The sequence below is a fragment of the Lynx canadensis genome, chromosome D2 (genome assembly GCF_007474595.2).
Source record: "Lynx canadensis isolate LIC74 chromosome D2, mLynCan4.pri.v2, whole genome shotgun sequence".
Lineage (NCBI taxonomy): Eukaryota > Metazoa > Chordata > Mammalia > Carnivora > Felidae > Lynx > Lynx canadensis.
In genome coordinates, this window is record NC_044313.2 from 69,832,261 (window position 1) to 69,849,108 (window position 16,848).

The 16,848-nt window shown below is 42.2% G+C and overlaps 1 protein-coding gene and 1 pseudogene across 7 annotated transcripts in view; one reads left to right on the forward strand and one right to left on the reverse strand.

Annotated features, from left to right (window-relative positions):
- The window catches only part of TTC13 (tetratricopeptide repeat domain 13), a 79,524-nt gene that overhangs the window by 45,900 nt on the left and 16,776 nt on the right, over positions 1-16,848 (reverse strand). For 6 of the 7 annotated variants that reach the window (XM_032595299.1, XM_030334047.1, XM_030334050.1 and 3 more), the window contains exons 2-4: positions 14,893-14,987; positions 11,040-11,115; positions 6,708-6,778 (exon numbers count right to left, since the gene is read on the reverse strand). In XM_032595299.1, coding sequence (XP_032451190.1) covers positions 6,708-6,778; positions 11,040-11,115; positions 14,893-14,987 — 242 coding nt within the window. Of the gene's footprint in view, positions 1-6,707; positions 6,779-11,039; positions 11,116-13,783; positions 13,873-14,892; positions 14,988-16,848 lie in introns of those variants that run through there. The other variant, XM_030334051.1, reaches the window with a different exon arrangement.
- On the forward strand, positions 2,191-2,330 carry LOC115527849 (annotated as a pseudogene).

Consider the following 16,848-nt stretch of genomic DNA (forward strand, 5'->3'; position numbering starts at 1 on the left):
TATTGACATGCAGTCTTCTAGTTTCTATTCTAGTGTGTTTCATTTTTTTAAAAGGTGTTAGTCTTCACTTTCCAATCAATTTCAGGCCCTACTAATAGGCAGCAACTCACAATTTGAAAAACAATGAGATAACATCTAAATGCTTTGGTAGAAAATATCGGTCATTTTCTTGCCTTGTTCAGTCTCATCTCCTTCCACTTTCCACTCATAATTCGTACTCTGTAAACGAGTACTACTTCATAGCTCCCCAGATACAAGACACTCTCCCAAGCTCAGCGTGCTACACATGCTAGTCCCTCTGCAGGAACACTCACCCACCGCCTCAGCTCAAACACCACCTCTCCCCTGACTCCTTCCAGACTCCCCTGGAAAATAAATAAGCTCCTTTGCCTTGGCCCCTACTGTATGCCGTACAGACATTAGTCCTTTGGTCAACAAATACTTAGGGCCAGCTTTCAGCCATGTCTGGTTTCATGTGTGAGGAATACCATAGTCACCAAAAACAAAGACAGAAGGTAAGATTCTTGCCTTCTTGGAGTTTAGCCAAAGAATCGCAAACATAAATGTAAAGTTACATGTTCAGTAAGAACGAGAGTAGTAAACAGTGCTTTTAGCAAATGCATAAAGACTAGACACGGTTAGGAAGGCTTCCCCCAGGAAGAGGTGCCTTGGATGAAATGTGTCGCAGGTGAGGGCATCTCACAGTAGCTGGTCCAGGCAGAGGGAGCCAAAGGCCCCAAGGCAAGCAGGAAGTATAGCATCTGCTCCAAGATGAGTTTGGAGAGGTAGACAGGGACGTTATTAAGGATTTTAATCTTCAAGCTGAAAACAACAGCAAAGTACGTGTGTGTTTTAAAGTACAAAAGTGTACGTGTATGGATGGTGTGCATGTGTGTGGAGAGTGTGAGGTAATAATCCAGACAACCATGCCTGCACCGGTTATTTGGCAGGTGATAGTGGCTTGGCTGTGGTTTGACCAGAGCCAGGAGAAGCAGAGGGACAGGAGAGGTCCTTTGGGAGCTATCCAGAGAGAGTTGGTGCTGAAATCAGCAGCACACCGATGTGTGGAGCAGGTGGACTCACGTATGCCAGTGAAGAGGGTGCCACGCATTGATCCGGGCAGCACTGGCACACAACTAGGGATTCCTTCGCAGTTATGGGTAGGGGTGTGTGGAGGGATCAGGGGAAAGCATGCAGTCGAGTTGGAGCCTCTTAACAGATATAATTCCATTGAAGTCATTCTCTTATTACTCATTCTACTGCATCTGCACATTTGTCACCCACGGTGACAATCTCCTCAAGGGAATGTATCCTCATGTTTGGATTTGTGACACTTAGTCTTAGCCTGACACGTGAGTCTTAATATGTAGCAGTTGTTAGTTAACAACAATCACTGGCCATTTTTTAGGCAGACAAGAAGATTTTAATGAGTATTAAAGACTATCAGATCAAAGTCAGCTTGGCCTGGCCTCCTCTTCTCAGAGGGGGAGCAAGCAGATGACCTGGCCAGAAACAATGGGGTACCGTGATTGGAAAAAAAGCCAATTCATAGTTCCATAAGGCAAAGCAGGGTGACACATGTGCCATTGGAATGGCTCCAGGTGGGCCACCAGCAATCACAGCTATAATATTTTATAGCAACAAAAGATTTCAAGCCTTTAAAAAATAGCCATTAAACAGTTTGTAACAGTTCAAATATCTGAACACTGACAACTTCCTGAATCTGGTCATCATTATTTTGGCCCTTAGGATTTTACGTGTGGCTGCCACTGGCAGAGAACCCTATAGTGGCCCCACATGCCTCACTTCCCCAGCCGTCCCTCTGGGTCACCCACGTGGTCTGATGCTTGTGGCGGTGACTTTCAGTTCTGCCAGTGACAGATAACAAGTTGTATCAATCAAGACAAGTAACAAAATCTATTATTTAACAACAACAATAATTACACATCCTGCTATACTGTTTAAAAAGAAATTCTAGGGCACCTGGGTGGCACAGTCAGTTAAACATCTGACCCTTGGTCTCAGCTCAGGTCATGATCTCACAGTTCATGAGTTCGAGCCCCGCATCAGGCTCTGCGTGGAGCCTGCTTGGGATTCTGTCTCTCTTTCTCTCTGCACCGCCCTCCCGCCCCACCGCCGCTTGTGCACTCACTCTCTCTCAAAATAAATAAATAAACTTAAAAAAAATAAAAAGAAATTCTAGAGGCCACTGGCTGGCCAACGAACTCACAAGTGTCAGTAGTGTTCTACATAAGGGGCAAGTCTTTCCCTAACACCATGAGGGTCTCTGGTCCAGTGAGTGGAGTTTGATAGTAATTCTTGCTACATGTAAAAAAAAAAAAGTAATTCTAAAAAAAAAGTAAATTGAATACAGAAACCTAAATATTGTGTGAATCTGTAAGGGATTATTGTAGTTGTTATTTTAGTTACAATCTAGTATTAAGAGGTCCTAAATTTAAAGGACAGATTTTCTTACCTTTCTTGATTGATACAAGTTTATTATTTTGTCTATCATGGGCTTTGGATGTTAACAAGAAGTCAAAGAGCTTTAAGAAATGTCATAATGCATTATATTTTCAGCTAAAAACCAATGTTTACTTCTAAAAACAAATTGGGCTCAGAATACCCATTTTTCAAAAGATTTTTGAGTCTACAAGTCTAATAATATTTACGTTTTGTCAAATGTTCAGCATTTTACTTTATTTTTTAAAATATTTATTTATTTTGAAGAGAGTGCAAGCAGGGGAGGAGCAGAGAGAGGGACACAGAGGATCTGAAGCGGGCTCTGCACTGACAGGCTGACAGGAGAGAGCCTGATGTGGGGCTCGAACTCACGAACCACAAGACCATCATCTGAACTGAAGTTGGATGCTCAACAGACAGAGCCACCCAGGTGCCCCTAAGTGTTCTGAATTTGAAATGACTTCAATGAAAACTAAGATTTCAATCTTCCAATATTACTTACTTTATGCAAATGCACAATCATTGTATAATAAGATAGTTACATTACTGGAATCATGTACACTTAGATGTCTCAAGTCCCAAGACACCGATCTCCTTAAATTCAGAAAGGTCTAATTTACTATCCTCATTATACCATTTATAGAGGGGCTTTAAGTTTTACAAATATTTATTTTTCCACTACCAAGCCTGGCTTTCGGATTAAAACTCAAAAGTCACTGGATCAAAGACAAATAAGTCAAAAAAGTCAGTGCACAGCAAGGTAATGAGGACTGAGTTTTGCCCGAGCTGCAGACCCACATACATAATTACATGAAGGATGTTCACAAATCACACAGAGAGGCATGTTTCCTATTTTGTCTGCTCGTGTGAAATAAGAAACATTTTTATGGATTCAGTTCCACCCGAAGCAGATGAGCTCAAGGCCACACAATTAATAACAAAGGCCAATGGCTTCATAAAACTTCTGTAGCACTTAGCTTACCGAGCCCCGCCTGGGGACCAAAGAAGCACAGGGAATGGTTCTGCTTTTCAAAAACACGGTCTTCGATGCACAGACATGCGGAAGGACACTCAGAGAGAGCACTAATTCACAAGCTTTTAAACCAAGAATTTTCAATGCACTCTGATAGACCTATCAAGCTTTGAAATTATGCTCAGTTAGAAACCTGCATGCTTGAGGAGTTTTTTTTTTCCTTCCTTTATAGTGGTACCAAGTACCCCCTAGTTAGAGAACTACTCAAATACCTCACGGCAACAGAAACTGTGGAAACATCTTGTAAGTTTGCCCCTCATGGTGCAGCTAAGAAAAAAAAGGTTTAAAAGCTTTACATCAAAAGGTCACGCTGGAATTTAAGTAGCCCACATGCACAGATCCAAATTGCACATTAAACGATCTTATAAAAACGATAAGTCTCATATAATCCAAGCCCTCATGGTCCCATTTGTTTCCAGCTTTCTGTGAAAGGAATCAGGTTCCACACTCTGCTGCTGGATACTGGAGGAGCTCACGGGCTGTCCAAACGAAAAGTCTTGTCAAGCGTTCATGAGCTCAAAACCCCTGAAACGCTTGTGTGCAAACAGTTACCACTGCAGGTTTGCTAGAGGACGTGTGCTGGCTTACAGAGTTTCTGCCCGTGCAAAGGGTCCTGCAGGGAACAGGTGAACACCCACTGGCACGTGCTGACAAAAATGGTCCTGCAGTGGTACTCAGTCCAGTCCTAACATGGACAGAGAAAGGCAAGAGGGCAGTATCCATGCAGCAGTGGTGAGCAAACCGCTCTTCAGGACCCTGGACACGGAAATGTTTTGTCCTGAAAGGCAGGACTGAGTTTCTCATTTAAAAAAATAATAAATTTTTAAATGTTTGTGTATTTTTGAGAGCGAGAGAGACACACAGTGTGAGCAGGGGAGGGCCAGACACAGAATCCGAAACAGGCTCCAGGCTCTGGGCTGTCAGCACAGAGCCCGATGCGGGGCTCGAAGTCACGAACCGTGAGATCATGACCCGAGCTGAAGTCAGATGCTCAGCCGACTGAGCCACCTAGGTGCCCCTCTCATTAAAATTTTTGAAAAGAATTTTAGCATTTTTTAACCAATCTTTATATCCCGTGTTTCTCGTAGTTATGGAACACGAAGACAACATAACAAATTTTCACTGAGCTCTATCCAGATGCCTCTGTGTTTGCTTTTGTTTACTCCAGTGTGTTGTGCGAATAGGCTTTTCCACACGTGTCCTGATGTGGATAAGGCTGGGAAGCACCGAGACAAAGGCACAGAAGACAGAAGTCACCAAGAACAGCACCAGCAAGCCACAGGCACTCTTGTTCCTACATCAAAATGTGTGCTAAGTGGTCACCCGGGCCTGTCCTCTGTGAGCCCGTAGTATTTGAATTTCCGCTGTTCCCCATTCTCTGTTCCTGCCCCATTAATAGCCTGCATCACCAGAAAAGGAGTCCAACTGTATAAACCACACATGCTCAAAGAAAACTTTCCCACTTGAAAGCAGCCCATTGTATCGCAGAGTGATGAAAATGCTATGTCAAATATCAGTATATTAAGACCTTGCCTGGACACACAGAAATTTTGATCTACTTTCTGAATGCAATGGCAAGAGAAATACATTTTAAAACAATAAACGGACAACACGAAGAGTAGCATAGAGCCAATGGAAGCATAAGATTACAGAGACTTACTGAAAAACATTTACAGTATAAAATTCAGTGAAAAGTAATATGAAATATTACGTGTATTCAGATTATAAAACACGAATGCATACACGCTTTGAAAGGTCATACGCAAAACAACTTCAGTGAACGGTACAGTGGCAGAATTAGGAAATTTTTTGTTAAGGTTTTTATTTATGATTCTTATACTGCCTTCAACTACAATGGTAAAAATAGTTTTCAAAAAGTTGAATGAATTGATAATATGTCTGAAAGCTCGCACTGTTTTCTGCTATCAGTTACCAGAGATTAACTGACATTTGCTTCTATAAAGGTACCAAAACCTCCCTTTCAAACCAGGGCCAAGTGCTAACTGTGTGAAGTCCTTGCTTATATTTTCCAATATTGCAAGGCTTCACAGAAAGGCGATTTTTAACATTAATAATCTACCCTTCATCTTTCAAACTCTGCTGAAGAATGCTATTCCATATGAGCACTCAAACACACAACGGCTTGAATCTCTGTGATTTAGAGGATGAAGGCACGATTGTCAATATAATCAATTCCATGTTTCGAAAAAGAAAACAAAAGTGGTGCAGAAACTCCCAAATGAGTATTCTAAAATTCAGTTTACCTGCTGGATTGTAAATTATCTGTTGGTTCTCACTGTATTGGCACAGACGAATATGCTAGAATGGTGCTTTGAGTAGCTAAAAGGAACTGAGCATTTACTCTGTGCCAGGCACTGAGTCCTAAGTACTTTACAGAATATGTCATTTAAACCTAACAAGAATATTTTTGGAGGTAATGGTTATTATCCCCATATGCCAGGAGGCTAAATAACTTGCTAGCAACCAGCAGAGGGGATTAGAACATGGGTATAAGTCTTTAACTCTAAAGACCATGCTTCTTCACTGCACTACTCTACTGGACACACACACATCGACAATCGGCAATGGTCGGCATCTACAAGAACACCGTTAAATAAAGATAAGGGTGTAAGGCTAACAACGTTGGGCTATTTTACGGGTCTCCACTGCAACTCTTACACACGTTTGTTTAAGCCTTTTATCTTATCCAGATTTTAATGCAGCCATCAATCAGTGAAGGCTCAATGCTGCCACTGAGGAGTCTCACAATTATACTTCAAGGGGAGAAACAAACCCACGAGTGGAACCGTGCAGATCAATTCCTGCACGGAAAGTGAACCTGAATGTCCAGCATCCATATCTTATGGGGGATGGCATGGTAGAGAGCAAAGTGAACGGAAGCTAATGGTTTTCTTTTCTTTTAAACTTGCATTTGAGTCCCATCTCTTCTAGCTGATGGTGGGGAGACTGTCAGCAAATTGCTTGACCTCCTTTGATCTCATTTTCCTCCTTTAAAATAGAGTAATACTGCAAAGATGACATGAGAGCAGTGTTTCAAGGCCTGCGCCGAGAAAGTGCTCAGTCAGGGCTGATTTCTTTCACTTTCTCACATAACCTTAAAGTCAATGCATTCTTGTAGCACTTTACGCATAAGCCTGTATTTCTGTCGTGACTATAAACTTGAAATTACATAATTAAGAAGAGAAATTACCTGAAGCATTGTTGAAAAATGTCTTATGGCTTCATCATAGAGACCACTGCCAATCAACACATAAGCAATAGCTATGAAACAAAATACAAAAATGTTAAAAGAAAGAACAAAGGATCTCACACCAGAATCGGTGACTAAATGCTTTGCTGAATCCTAAAGGGCAGCTCCAAGGGCTAGAAGCAGTTAAAGAAAACCTGGAAGTTAAGAAGATGTAATTGAATTCCTTCCACCACTCGCCACTTGCTATCAGTCTTCTGGTGCTCTCTAGATTTAAATTATTAAAGCCATCTATAAAACATTGCCTACAGAAGTAATTATCTTTTTCTAAGCCCATTGTTCACTTTCAAATACCAAATAACCTTTATGATGTTTCCCACCTATACATCAAAAGAGCTAGTAATAAGCCTCAACGAAACCCACATAACATGACAATGTGGTTTTATGGTGAAAGTTAAGAGAAACACCCAAATAGCACCACAAGTCTCAATTCCGGGGCTGGGGGGGGGGGGGGGGGGGCAGGGGGGCAGTGGTGGTGCTGAACTTACTGCCAGTTGCCGAGTAAGAACAAAAACAGAGGCTCAAATTAATACATATGAGCAGAATGCTTCATTGTAGCCAATTCACAACAGTGCAGTGCAACAGTCTTTTTCCTACTTCTTGTATTCAAAATACGGCCAAAACACTACTCTAAATATACACTAAAGAGGAATAGTTTCCAGTCAAATTGTGTAGGTAAGCGGTATTTTGAAATTAGAGCCATGACAACCTCCTAAAACACAGCAATATTTGGACTCCATTTTTTCACCTGTCCAAACTAGAATACATTATTGATATTCTACATTACATTTCATCTCTAAAACTTGCCCTAACTCCCTAAATCCCCAAATATCCCTCAAAAAACTGTATTCCTCGCTCAAAACAATACTATTTTGGTCACATTTCTTTGCAAATAGAGCTTTACTGGCAACACTCTGATTCTAGGCCCTAACAGGTGTTCAAGGAGACAAGCAACTAAATCTTTTCTTGTCGTGAAGAGCTTAAATTTCCTGCCAGTTAAAAGTAGTGAAAACATTCAATGCAGAAAGAGACTATCCTTATAATTAACCTGAAAAAGGCAAATTTGAAAAGCACTGAATGTCATCACAAGACAAGAGCTTTGGGGGCATTCTTCAAAACGAAGAGGGCTGTCTTTGTCATAATGTCTTTGAAAAGAGAAATTAGGGTCAAACTCATATTCAGAATAATAAGAATGGATACCATTCAGACGTATCAGATGAGCAGATGGCCAGAGACACCCTTGGGGTGCGGGCCAGGAGCAGCAGGTGGGAACAACAACAAGAGTAATGGGTAACGTGCATGGCACTCTGTACATTTCCACGTATTAACTCATTTGCTCCTTGAGTGCAACGAGGCAGGTACGAAGACTATCCCCATTCAAAGACAAGGAAAGGAAACTTAGTGCAGTTAAACAAACTGTCTGAAGAGAATGCGCAGTGACACAGGCCCCAGGCTGCCCGCTCTGGGACCCACCCTCCAGACACATACCCTGCCGTAGACCACGGCTGTACCGAAACTGCCGTGTGCTGGGCTGGCCTGCAAAACGGTTTGACTTTCCTGATGATTACATGAACAGGGACTGAAATATAAACGTGTCCTGTTTGGAATGCAGGAGGATGGTGATGTATTGGAAGGCCAAGATGGGCGCTCAGGTTCTCGCTCTGCCAAACACCGGTGATCACGGGAACCTCAGTCACTTCTCATTACTCTCTGGGTCTTGCCTAACAAGCCTGCAGAACATTTTCTTAGGTTCCTTTCAGATCTAAATTTTTCGAATTTCCTACCCATCTCCCCATAATCAGTAAATATCTGTCGAGTGAACAAAAGAATAAGCGACCCATAAAAACAAATACAGTGTGAGGGGATAAATACTGTACTTGGGGGACATGTTTCAATTGTTCTCCGTGGCTCGGCTGTTGAACCCCACTCAAATAAAATCAAACGCAGCCCTCAAATCTTTCTAATGGTAAATGTGTTTTGAGAAAAGCCCAAAAGAATCCATTAAAAAAAAAAATCCAAATCTTGGGGTACCTGGGTGGCTTAGTTGGTCAAGCGTCCGACTTCGGCTCGGGTCATGATCTCATGGTTCGTGAGTTCGGGCCCTGCTTTGGGTTCTGTGTCTCCCTCTCTTTCTCTCTGCCCCTGCCCTGCTCGTGCTGTTTCTGTCTCTCAAAAATGAATGAACGTTAAAAAAAAAAATTTTTTTTTAATCCAAATCTTGCAAAGATATAAATAAATAAGTATTAGGGCCAAATTTTGCTGTGGCAGTACAAAGACATAAAGAGAACACCGGAATTCTCACAGAAATCATTACTGACCAGAATTCTACATCTCCTGGCAATGTGTGTGTTGACAGAAGCTGTTCTTCCAAGAAAAAAAAAAAAAATGCTGTGATATGAAAGATCCTAAGCTATGTCAGGGCCTATACTATCCAGATCCACTAGGATTAGTCTTAGACCCCATACCAGGCCTTTAATTACATCACTTAGTATGTGAATACAGGGCTGAACAGATCCAAGGATTTCAGAAAAGGCCAAATCTGATTTCTTAACAGGCAATTAATTCTCAAAGCCCACGCAAAGAATAACACCAAGAAGTGATTAATACTTTAAAAATAGTCAACTCTTGGGGCGCCTAGGTGGCGCAGTCGGTTAAGCGTCCGACTTCAGCCAGGTCACGATCTCGCGGTCCGTGAGTTCGAGCCCCGCGTCGGGCTCTGGGCTGATGGCTCGGAGCCTGGAGCCTGTTTCCGATTCTGTGTCTCCCTCTCTCTCTGCCCCTCCCCCGTTCATGCTCTGTCTCTCTCTGTCCCAAAAATAAATAAACGTTGAAAAAAAAAAATTTAAAAAATAGTCAACTCTTAATTGCCTGCACAGAGCAAAGGAGCCAATAAAAGAAGCACTCAGTCTTTATTTTTTTAAGTGAGCTCTAGGCCCAATGTGGGGCTTGAACTCACGACCCCGAAATCAGGAGTCACGTGCTCTCCCGACTCAGCCAGCCACACGTCCTGAAGTGCTTAGTCTTAATACAAAATGCATATGGCCACAGAAAGGATAAAATAATTACGTATAAGATAGAAAAAATTCCCAAAGGTGCCTCGGGTCACCAGGTACCAGGTAGGAACACGTGCTTATGGGAAGTCCATCCAGCTGCACCGTTCAGTCTGGTCTTCAATTTTTTTTTTTTTTTTTAAATTTTTTTTTCAACGTTTTTTATTTATTTTTGGGACAGAGAGAGACAGAGCATGAACGGGGGAGGGGCAGAGAGAGAGGGAGACACAGAATCGGAAACAGGCTCCAGGCTCCGAGCCATCAGCCCAGAGCCCGACGCGGGGCTCGAACTCACGGACCGCAAGATCGTGACCTGGCTGAAGTCGGACGCTTAACCGACTGCGCCACCCAGGCGCCCCTGGTCTTCAATTTTGTTTCCACTCCTTCAAGTGTAAGCTGACTAGGCAATGAATGAGACACACCCAAAGCACGTCAGACACTGGTGAAACCAGACTATTTTAAAACATGCCACGACCCAGCCAACTTGCAGGACCCCTTTGCAGATCTGAATGAACTCAACTTTTCTACACTCACAACAATAACTGACTGGCCTCCCGGTAAAATTAACCCACACCTAGCTATTTTATTACACAGAAGATTAAGTAGGTGTGAGTCCCCTCGGCTTTCACTTCTGTGCGGTTCCTATTTGATGACAGCCCAAGTGACCTTTTAATGAATGATAACCGTTCCTAAGGGCTCATGACCATCATTATTACTTTCCAGAGAAACACAGAGGTCGACACGTCCTTACCGATCATTTCCTCCAAACCTTGTACGGTAAAACCTTGGTTGGCGAGCATAACCCATTCCAGAAACATGCTTGTAATCCAAAGCACTTGTGTATCAAAGTGAATTTCAGTAACAACTGGTTCAGTTGTGATCATGTGACATTCGGCATCACGTAATACTCGTATTGCAAGACAACTGCTCGTTTATCAAGTTAAAATTTATTAGAAATGTTTGCTCGTCTTGCGAAACACTCGCAGAACAAGTTACTCGCCATCCGAGGTTTTACTGTATTTTCTCTATTTCATGTTATCCTGACATAGGGTGCACGGACCCACACAAGGGCTGAATGTCCTACCCGACATCACACCACTCATGTTGGCAGAGCCGGTGTCTGTGTTCTTTCCACTCCACCACCTTGCCTACCTGCTCGGCATCGAATCATAAATTCTAGGCAAATACCCCAGGAACCGCCCCCTCCCCCAGATTCACATCTCACCTAGCTCTTCGTTTGTGCTGTCATTATCCGTGGCAAAAGGGAATCTCTTTTGTTCTGCAATAGACTTGGCCTGGCTCTGAAATAGAAACAAACAAACGTCCATGTTAGCTTCTCACAAACGAAGACGAGGCTTGCAATGAAAACCTGTATTTTTACAAAGTGAAGCTAAATTTGGTTCATATGGAAGCGAGAAAAGGTTCACTTTAAGTCATGCCAATTGTGTACTTCAAGCACATAGCTTATGGTGCAACTGATTTGCCTCCTCCCTACCATTAGTGGTTCTGGTTCTAAGAACAAGTTTCTTTTCGCTCCCATAGGGATTTACCCTGCTGGCTGCTCCACGCTCCCTCCATGTTTTCAGAGACTATTTAATGGCCTCGATTAGGTTACGAGCATCGCGTTCTAGCGATCGGTCCTCCAATGCGGCTGCATGATAGAATATTGCTTTGTAAACTCTAAAAATACTTTAGAGAAAAGAGCTACCAGTTGTCCAGAGATGACGCCAGAAAGGGACCCACAAAATCTGAGCAGGAAACAAGACATTCTAGTAGAAAGTGCACAGCAGATGGTGAACATCTCCATCCTGCTCAATGCAGTAAATCGCCTACAAAGAATTGCTGCAGACATATGCCCATTTGGCAGGAAAACGAAACCAAAAGTGGAAACTAGGGGCAGACAAAATGAGTAAGTTTGCTTAGTAACCGGAGTGATTTTACAAGCAGCACGGGAAATGACGGCTCTATAGGGTGCAGGAGACAAATCACGTCGGACGCTACAGCGGCCACTTCCCCGGAAGATTTAACTGCTGATGCTAAGTTGGGATATGCTTAGCCTCCAGGGTACGTGTTAAAATGATTACTTCATGTGAGATTCACCTAAGACACAATTAAAACTTGTACACACACAGAGACAGGAGAAGCTAAGACAGTGAGGGACTGAAGATTTGCGGCTTTGGGCAAGACCACAGGATTAGAATTCAGTGGCGTCCTGATTAACTGAGTTCTTCTGTTTTAAAAATGCATGGTACGGATGCCCGTAGGCATATATGATGGCCAAATAATTTTACAGGAGAGTCTCTCCTAATCGCTGTTTGTGCTTTCCAGCTCATGATTGGTGGTCATTAGCAGATGACGAACTGTGGCCTCTTGGACTTCATGGACTCAAATAACAGACTAACGAGGCACTTCCGCTTATTCTCCCTTTACTCTCAAAATCTAGAGTGATACTCAGATACGGCGTGGTATTTAGTCTGCCTATGAAACAGGTCAAGAATAATCTACCTCTAGTTAAAACACTGGTTGAAAGCTAGAGGCCAGAAGGGCATCCCATGTCGGGATGAATGCGCACTTCATTCCATGCAGGACTCCAGACAAAATGGAACATCTGAAACTTCTACTACTATGGGAATGTTTAACACTGAATGTTTAACCTGATGACTAGAGAGGAAGTCTCTCAGCTCTTTCGCATTTTGCTCTATAGCTGGAAGCTTCCACACAGCTATGGGGAGCCTTACAGTGAGATCCTTGCGAGACTTAAGAAGCGGCAGATTTAACAACATGTGAAGGCATCACGGTACATACATCCCGTGTGACCAGACACGAGGCTCTCCTCTTTGTCAGGCAGTCACAGATAAGCACGCAGATGTAAAATACTTTTCTGCTTAGTAAGTTACATATAGCCAAGGAAAGGAGTCTATGAATATCGCTTTTAGTACTTAAAAAGGTCTAATTGTTTCATCCAGTACTCAATGAGAGTTTCCCATTTGCCAAGGCTCTGGGCAGAAAGGCACAGGAAGAAAACAAAAATGAAATCCCATAAAAGGATATCATTTACTTGGGGCGCCTGGTGGCTCAGTCAGTTAAGCGTCCAACTTTTGATTTCAGCTCAGGTCGTGATCTCACAGTCCTGTGTTGGGCTCTGCACTGTCAGTGTTGAGCCTGCTTGGGGTTTCCCTCTCTCCCTCTCTCTGCCCTTCCCCTACTCTCCCTCTGTCTCTGTCTCTCTCTCTCTCTCAAAATAAATAAATAAACTTAAAAAAAAAAAAAAAAAAGAAATCATTACCCGGCAACATCAAGAGTATACTGAAGAGCATATCTGAGTTAAAGTGTTTTTATTTTACTAGAAATAACATCTAACAGAAGTGGGCAGAAAAGTATAATATGGACAAATTAACTTCTTGATCAAAAAGAGTCTTTCCCACTTTTTTTTTTTATTAAAAAAATTTTTTTATAATCTTTATTTATTTTTGAGAGAGAGAGAGAGAGAGCGTGAGCAGGGAAGGAACAGGAGGGAGAAGGAGACAAAGAATCTGAAGCGGGCTCCAGGCTCTGGGCTGTCAGCACAGAGCCCGACGTGGGGCTCAAACCCACGAACTGTGAGATCGGAACCTGAGCCGAAGTCGGACGCTTAACCGACTGAGCCACCCAAGCGCCCCGAGTCTTTCCCACCTAATACTGCATCTGTAGATATCTTCTGTGGACAGCGGGGAGAAGCTCCAATCAAAGACGTTAATGCACACAGCCCCACTTTGCTGGGACACCAACTCCAACCCATCCTCAGGTCACCGCTTACGCTTCAAGTTCTGAAAGCTGTCCTACCTGATCCCCCTAATTTAAAGGGAGATTATGCTGATCTTTTGCTATACCTCTATGTTCATTGGTATAATTATCTGGTTAGTGACTAGGAGTCACGAGTGCAGGGACTGAGGCTAGCTGGCTCACTGTGGCATTATTCCCAGTACTTACTTAGCACAACGCCTGGCACATAATAGGTGCAAAATAAATATCTGGAGAATTAATGAAGAAATGAATAGTCGAACTCCCATATTTTCAACCTAGGGAAAATGAAAGGCCAAGATTGATGAGCTTTCTCCCATAGGTTACTAGCTAGTGCCATCTTAAACTAGAAATGCAACACGGAGAAAATATTTGAATTACTGTCAGTAAGACGGTAGGTCCCTAATAATTCTAAGAATCTGATCCCCTCCCCAAGGTGGGGATTACCCAATTTCTACTGAAGTGTTTTCATTGGTGGCCAACTCACTACAAGCTAGCCCATTCTGGTTGGGGACCAGTCTAATTCAAGTCCTTCCATACATCGAGTTGATCGCTATGCAATGAGTTAGGTAACATCTGTTGATCATTCTTTGGCTTGCAAACTCTACCCATTTTCAGTAGTTCTCACATGCAAAGGCAAAGCTTTATCTGGAGAAGAGAGAGCAACCTAAAGGGAAATTTTAAACACAAGAAGCAAACAGTATCTATGTGGATGTTGAAGGAAAAGGCCTGGAGAAACAAATATGTTCACCTTGGGCACTGAAAGAACGACTCAGCCTCAGAGAATTAAGTGTGAACAACAACAACAAAAAAAAGAGCCTTGCACCTGAGGTGGCTAGGCTGGAGGAGTGTATGTGCTAACATGAACAGGCAGAGACAGACGTTATGTAGTGCCAGGAACTCATCCCTGGAGTGGAGAGGCCCCCTATACAGTTCAGCGAGTACTGACAGTTAAAAACATAGATATAAAAGATATCCACACAGGCAAAAGCTGGAAGAATAATCTATTATACCTTAAAATACATTAGGTTCCTAGAAGTAAGGCTCAGCCATTGTCTCCCCTTTATTCCTTGGAACTGAGAAGTAAAAAGGCCAAGGTCTAGAATGATCAACCATCCAATCCATAAGTCATAATAATGTAATGTGACTAAATACCAGATGACCTATCTTTATCTTATGCAAATGGAACCAACTAGAACCAACTCCTAGTTGATAAACAGAGGTGACCTGTGCCTTTTGAAACATGTATCATTGTACTTTAGGTCATAAAGACAGAAGCATGGACAGAAGATGCGTACCAGGATCTTTTCAGTGTTGAGGGAAAGCAGTGAGTCACAGGGTGGCGGCCCTTTGGGTTCACAGTCTGAGTCGTGGAAGTTCAGAAAGGATGACTCTGAAAAGCAAACATCCCTGGTTATTCTCCGAACCTGAAATTTATGGTTCTTAGGTTCTTAACTATGAATTATAACGTTAGGAACACACATATGTGTGCACGCGCGCGCACACACACACACACACACACACACACACACAGAATCTACCAAACCAAAATGAGGACAAGGCAAAAAAGCACCAAAAGGGGCATCCTGCCTTCCACCTTACAGCTGTGTCACATTCTACAGTTTCCAAATACCTTGCATAGCTGTCATGACTGTCCCCACAACCAGTCACTAATACAGTACTTGTTAAGATCCCTTTTTCGGACATCTCCTACCTGGCAGCGTTTACCATAGGTTAAAAAATATTACAAAAGGGAGAACAAAGTCGAGCCAGGGAGATCTAATGTTAAAAGATATGTACTAGGGGTCTAGAATCCAGAATATATAAATAAGTCCTGATTTCAACAACAAAAAGACAACCCAATTATAAAATGGGCAAAGGACTGGAACAGGCAATTCTCCAAAGAAGATACACAAATGGCCACTGAATACATGGAAAGATGCTCTACATCATTATTGATTAGGGATGTAAATCAAACCACAATGAGGTTTGCCACAATAACGGCTTTTTTTTTTTTATTGTCGAGGCAAACAAGTGTTGGCAAGGATGTAGAAAAATTAGAGCCCTTGTACATTGCTGTGTAAAATGGTGTGGCCACTGTGGAAGATAGTTTACTGGTTCATCCAAAAGTTGAACATAGAATTACCATATGGTCCTACTATTCCATCCCTAGGAATATACCCAAAAGAACTAAAAACAGGAACTCAAACAAGTATGTGAACATGCATCTTCACAGAAGCAATATTTAACCATAACCAAATGGTAGAAACAGCCCAAATGTCCATCAACAGACAATGGACAAACTGTGGAATATACATACAGTGGAACACTGTTCAGTCTTAAAACAGAATAAAGTACTACAATCACCATTAATTAGTACACTTTACTCTTCAAATAACAAATCTACACTTATACTTTAACCATTTCAAAATTTGGAGACTTTTCACTCTAAGCTACATCTAAAATGCTAGCCTATATTTGGAAACATTCAAATATTAAAGATAAATTTTTTAAAAAAGAATGAAATACTTTACGTGTTCATATAACAACATGAAAGAACCTCCAAAATATAATGAGTAAGAACCTCCAAAACAAAAACTAAGTGAAAGAAGCCAGACACAAAAAGTCACATATTGTGTGAGCTCACTGATACGAAATAACCAGAAAAGGTAAATCCATAGACACAGAATGCACATCCATGGCTGAAGGAGGGAAGAGGAAGAAACTGCTGAGGGGTGAGGGGCTTACTTTGGAGTGATGGAAAGGTTTTGGGGTGGTTGCACAACACTGTGACTGTACTCAATGCCACAGGGCTGTTCATCGGAAAACATTTAAATTTATGTTATGTGAATTTTGCCTCAACAACTATTTTTAAACCTATACTGTAATTCAGCAGTCATTAAAGAGCATCAAATTGTGTTCAAGCGACCATGTGAACCGACAGAGATAAATTCTCATTTGTGTCTGTCTTAACAGCTGGAGACTAGAGCTAATATACCAAAGAAGCCCTGGATGGTGAGTGATTTCTGAAGCTGGAAGGTTAAATTTCACAAGGCCCAAGCAGAGTCTAAATGGATGGGTGGGTTCTGCTAATATCATCCTCAATGGGGAAAAACTGAGCGCTTTTCCCCTAAGGTCAAGAATACGACAGGGATGTCCACTCTCACCACTGTTATTCAACACAGTATTGGAAGTTCTAGCCTCAACAATCAGACAACACAAAGAAATAAAAGGCATCTAAATCAGCAAGGAGG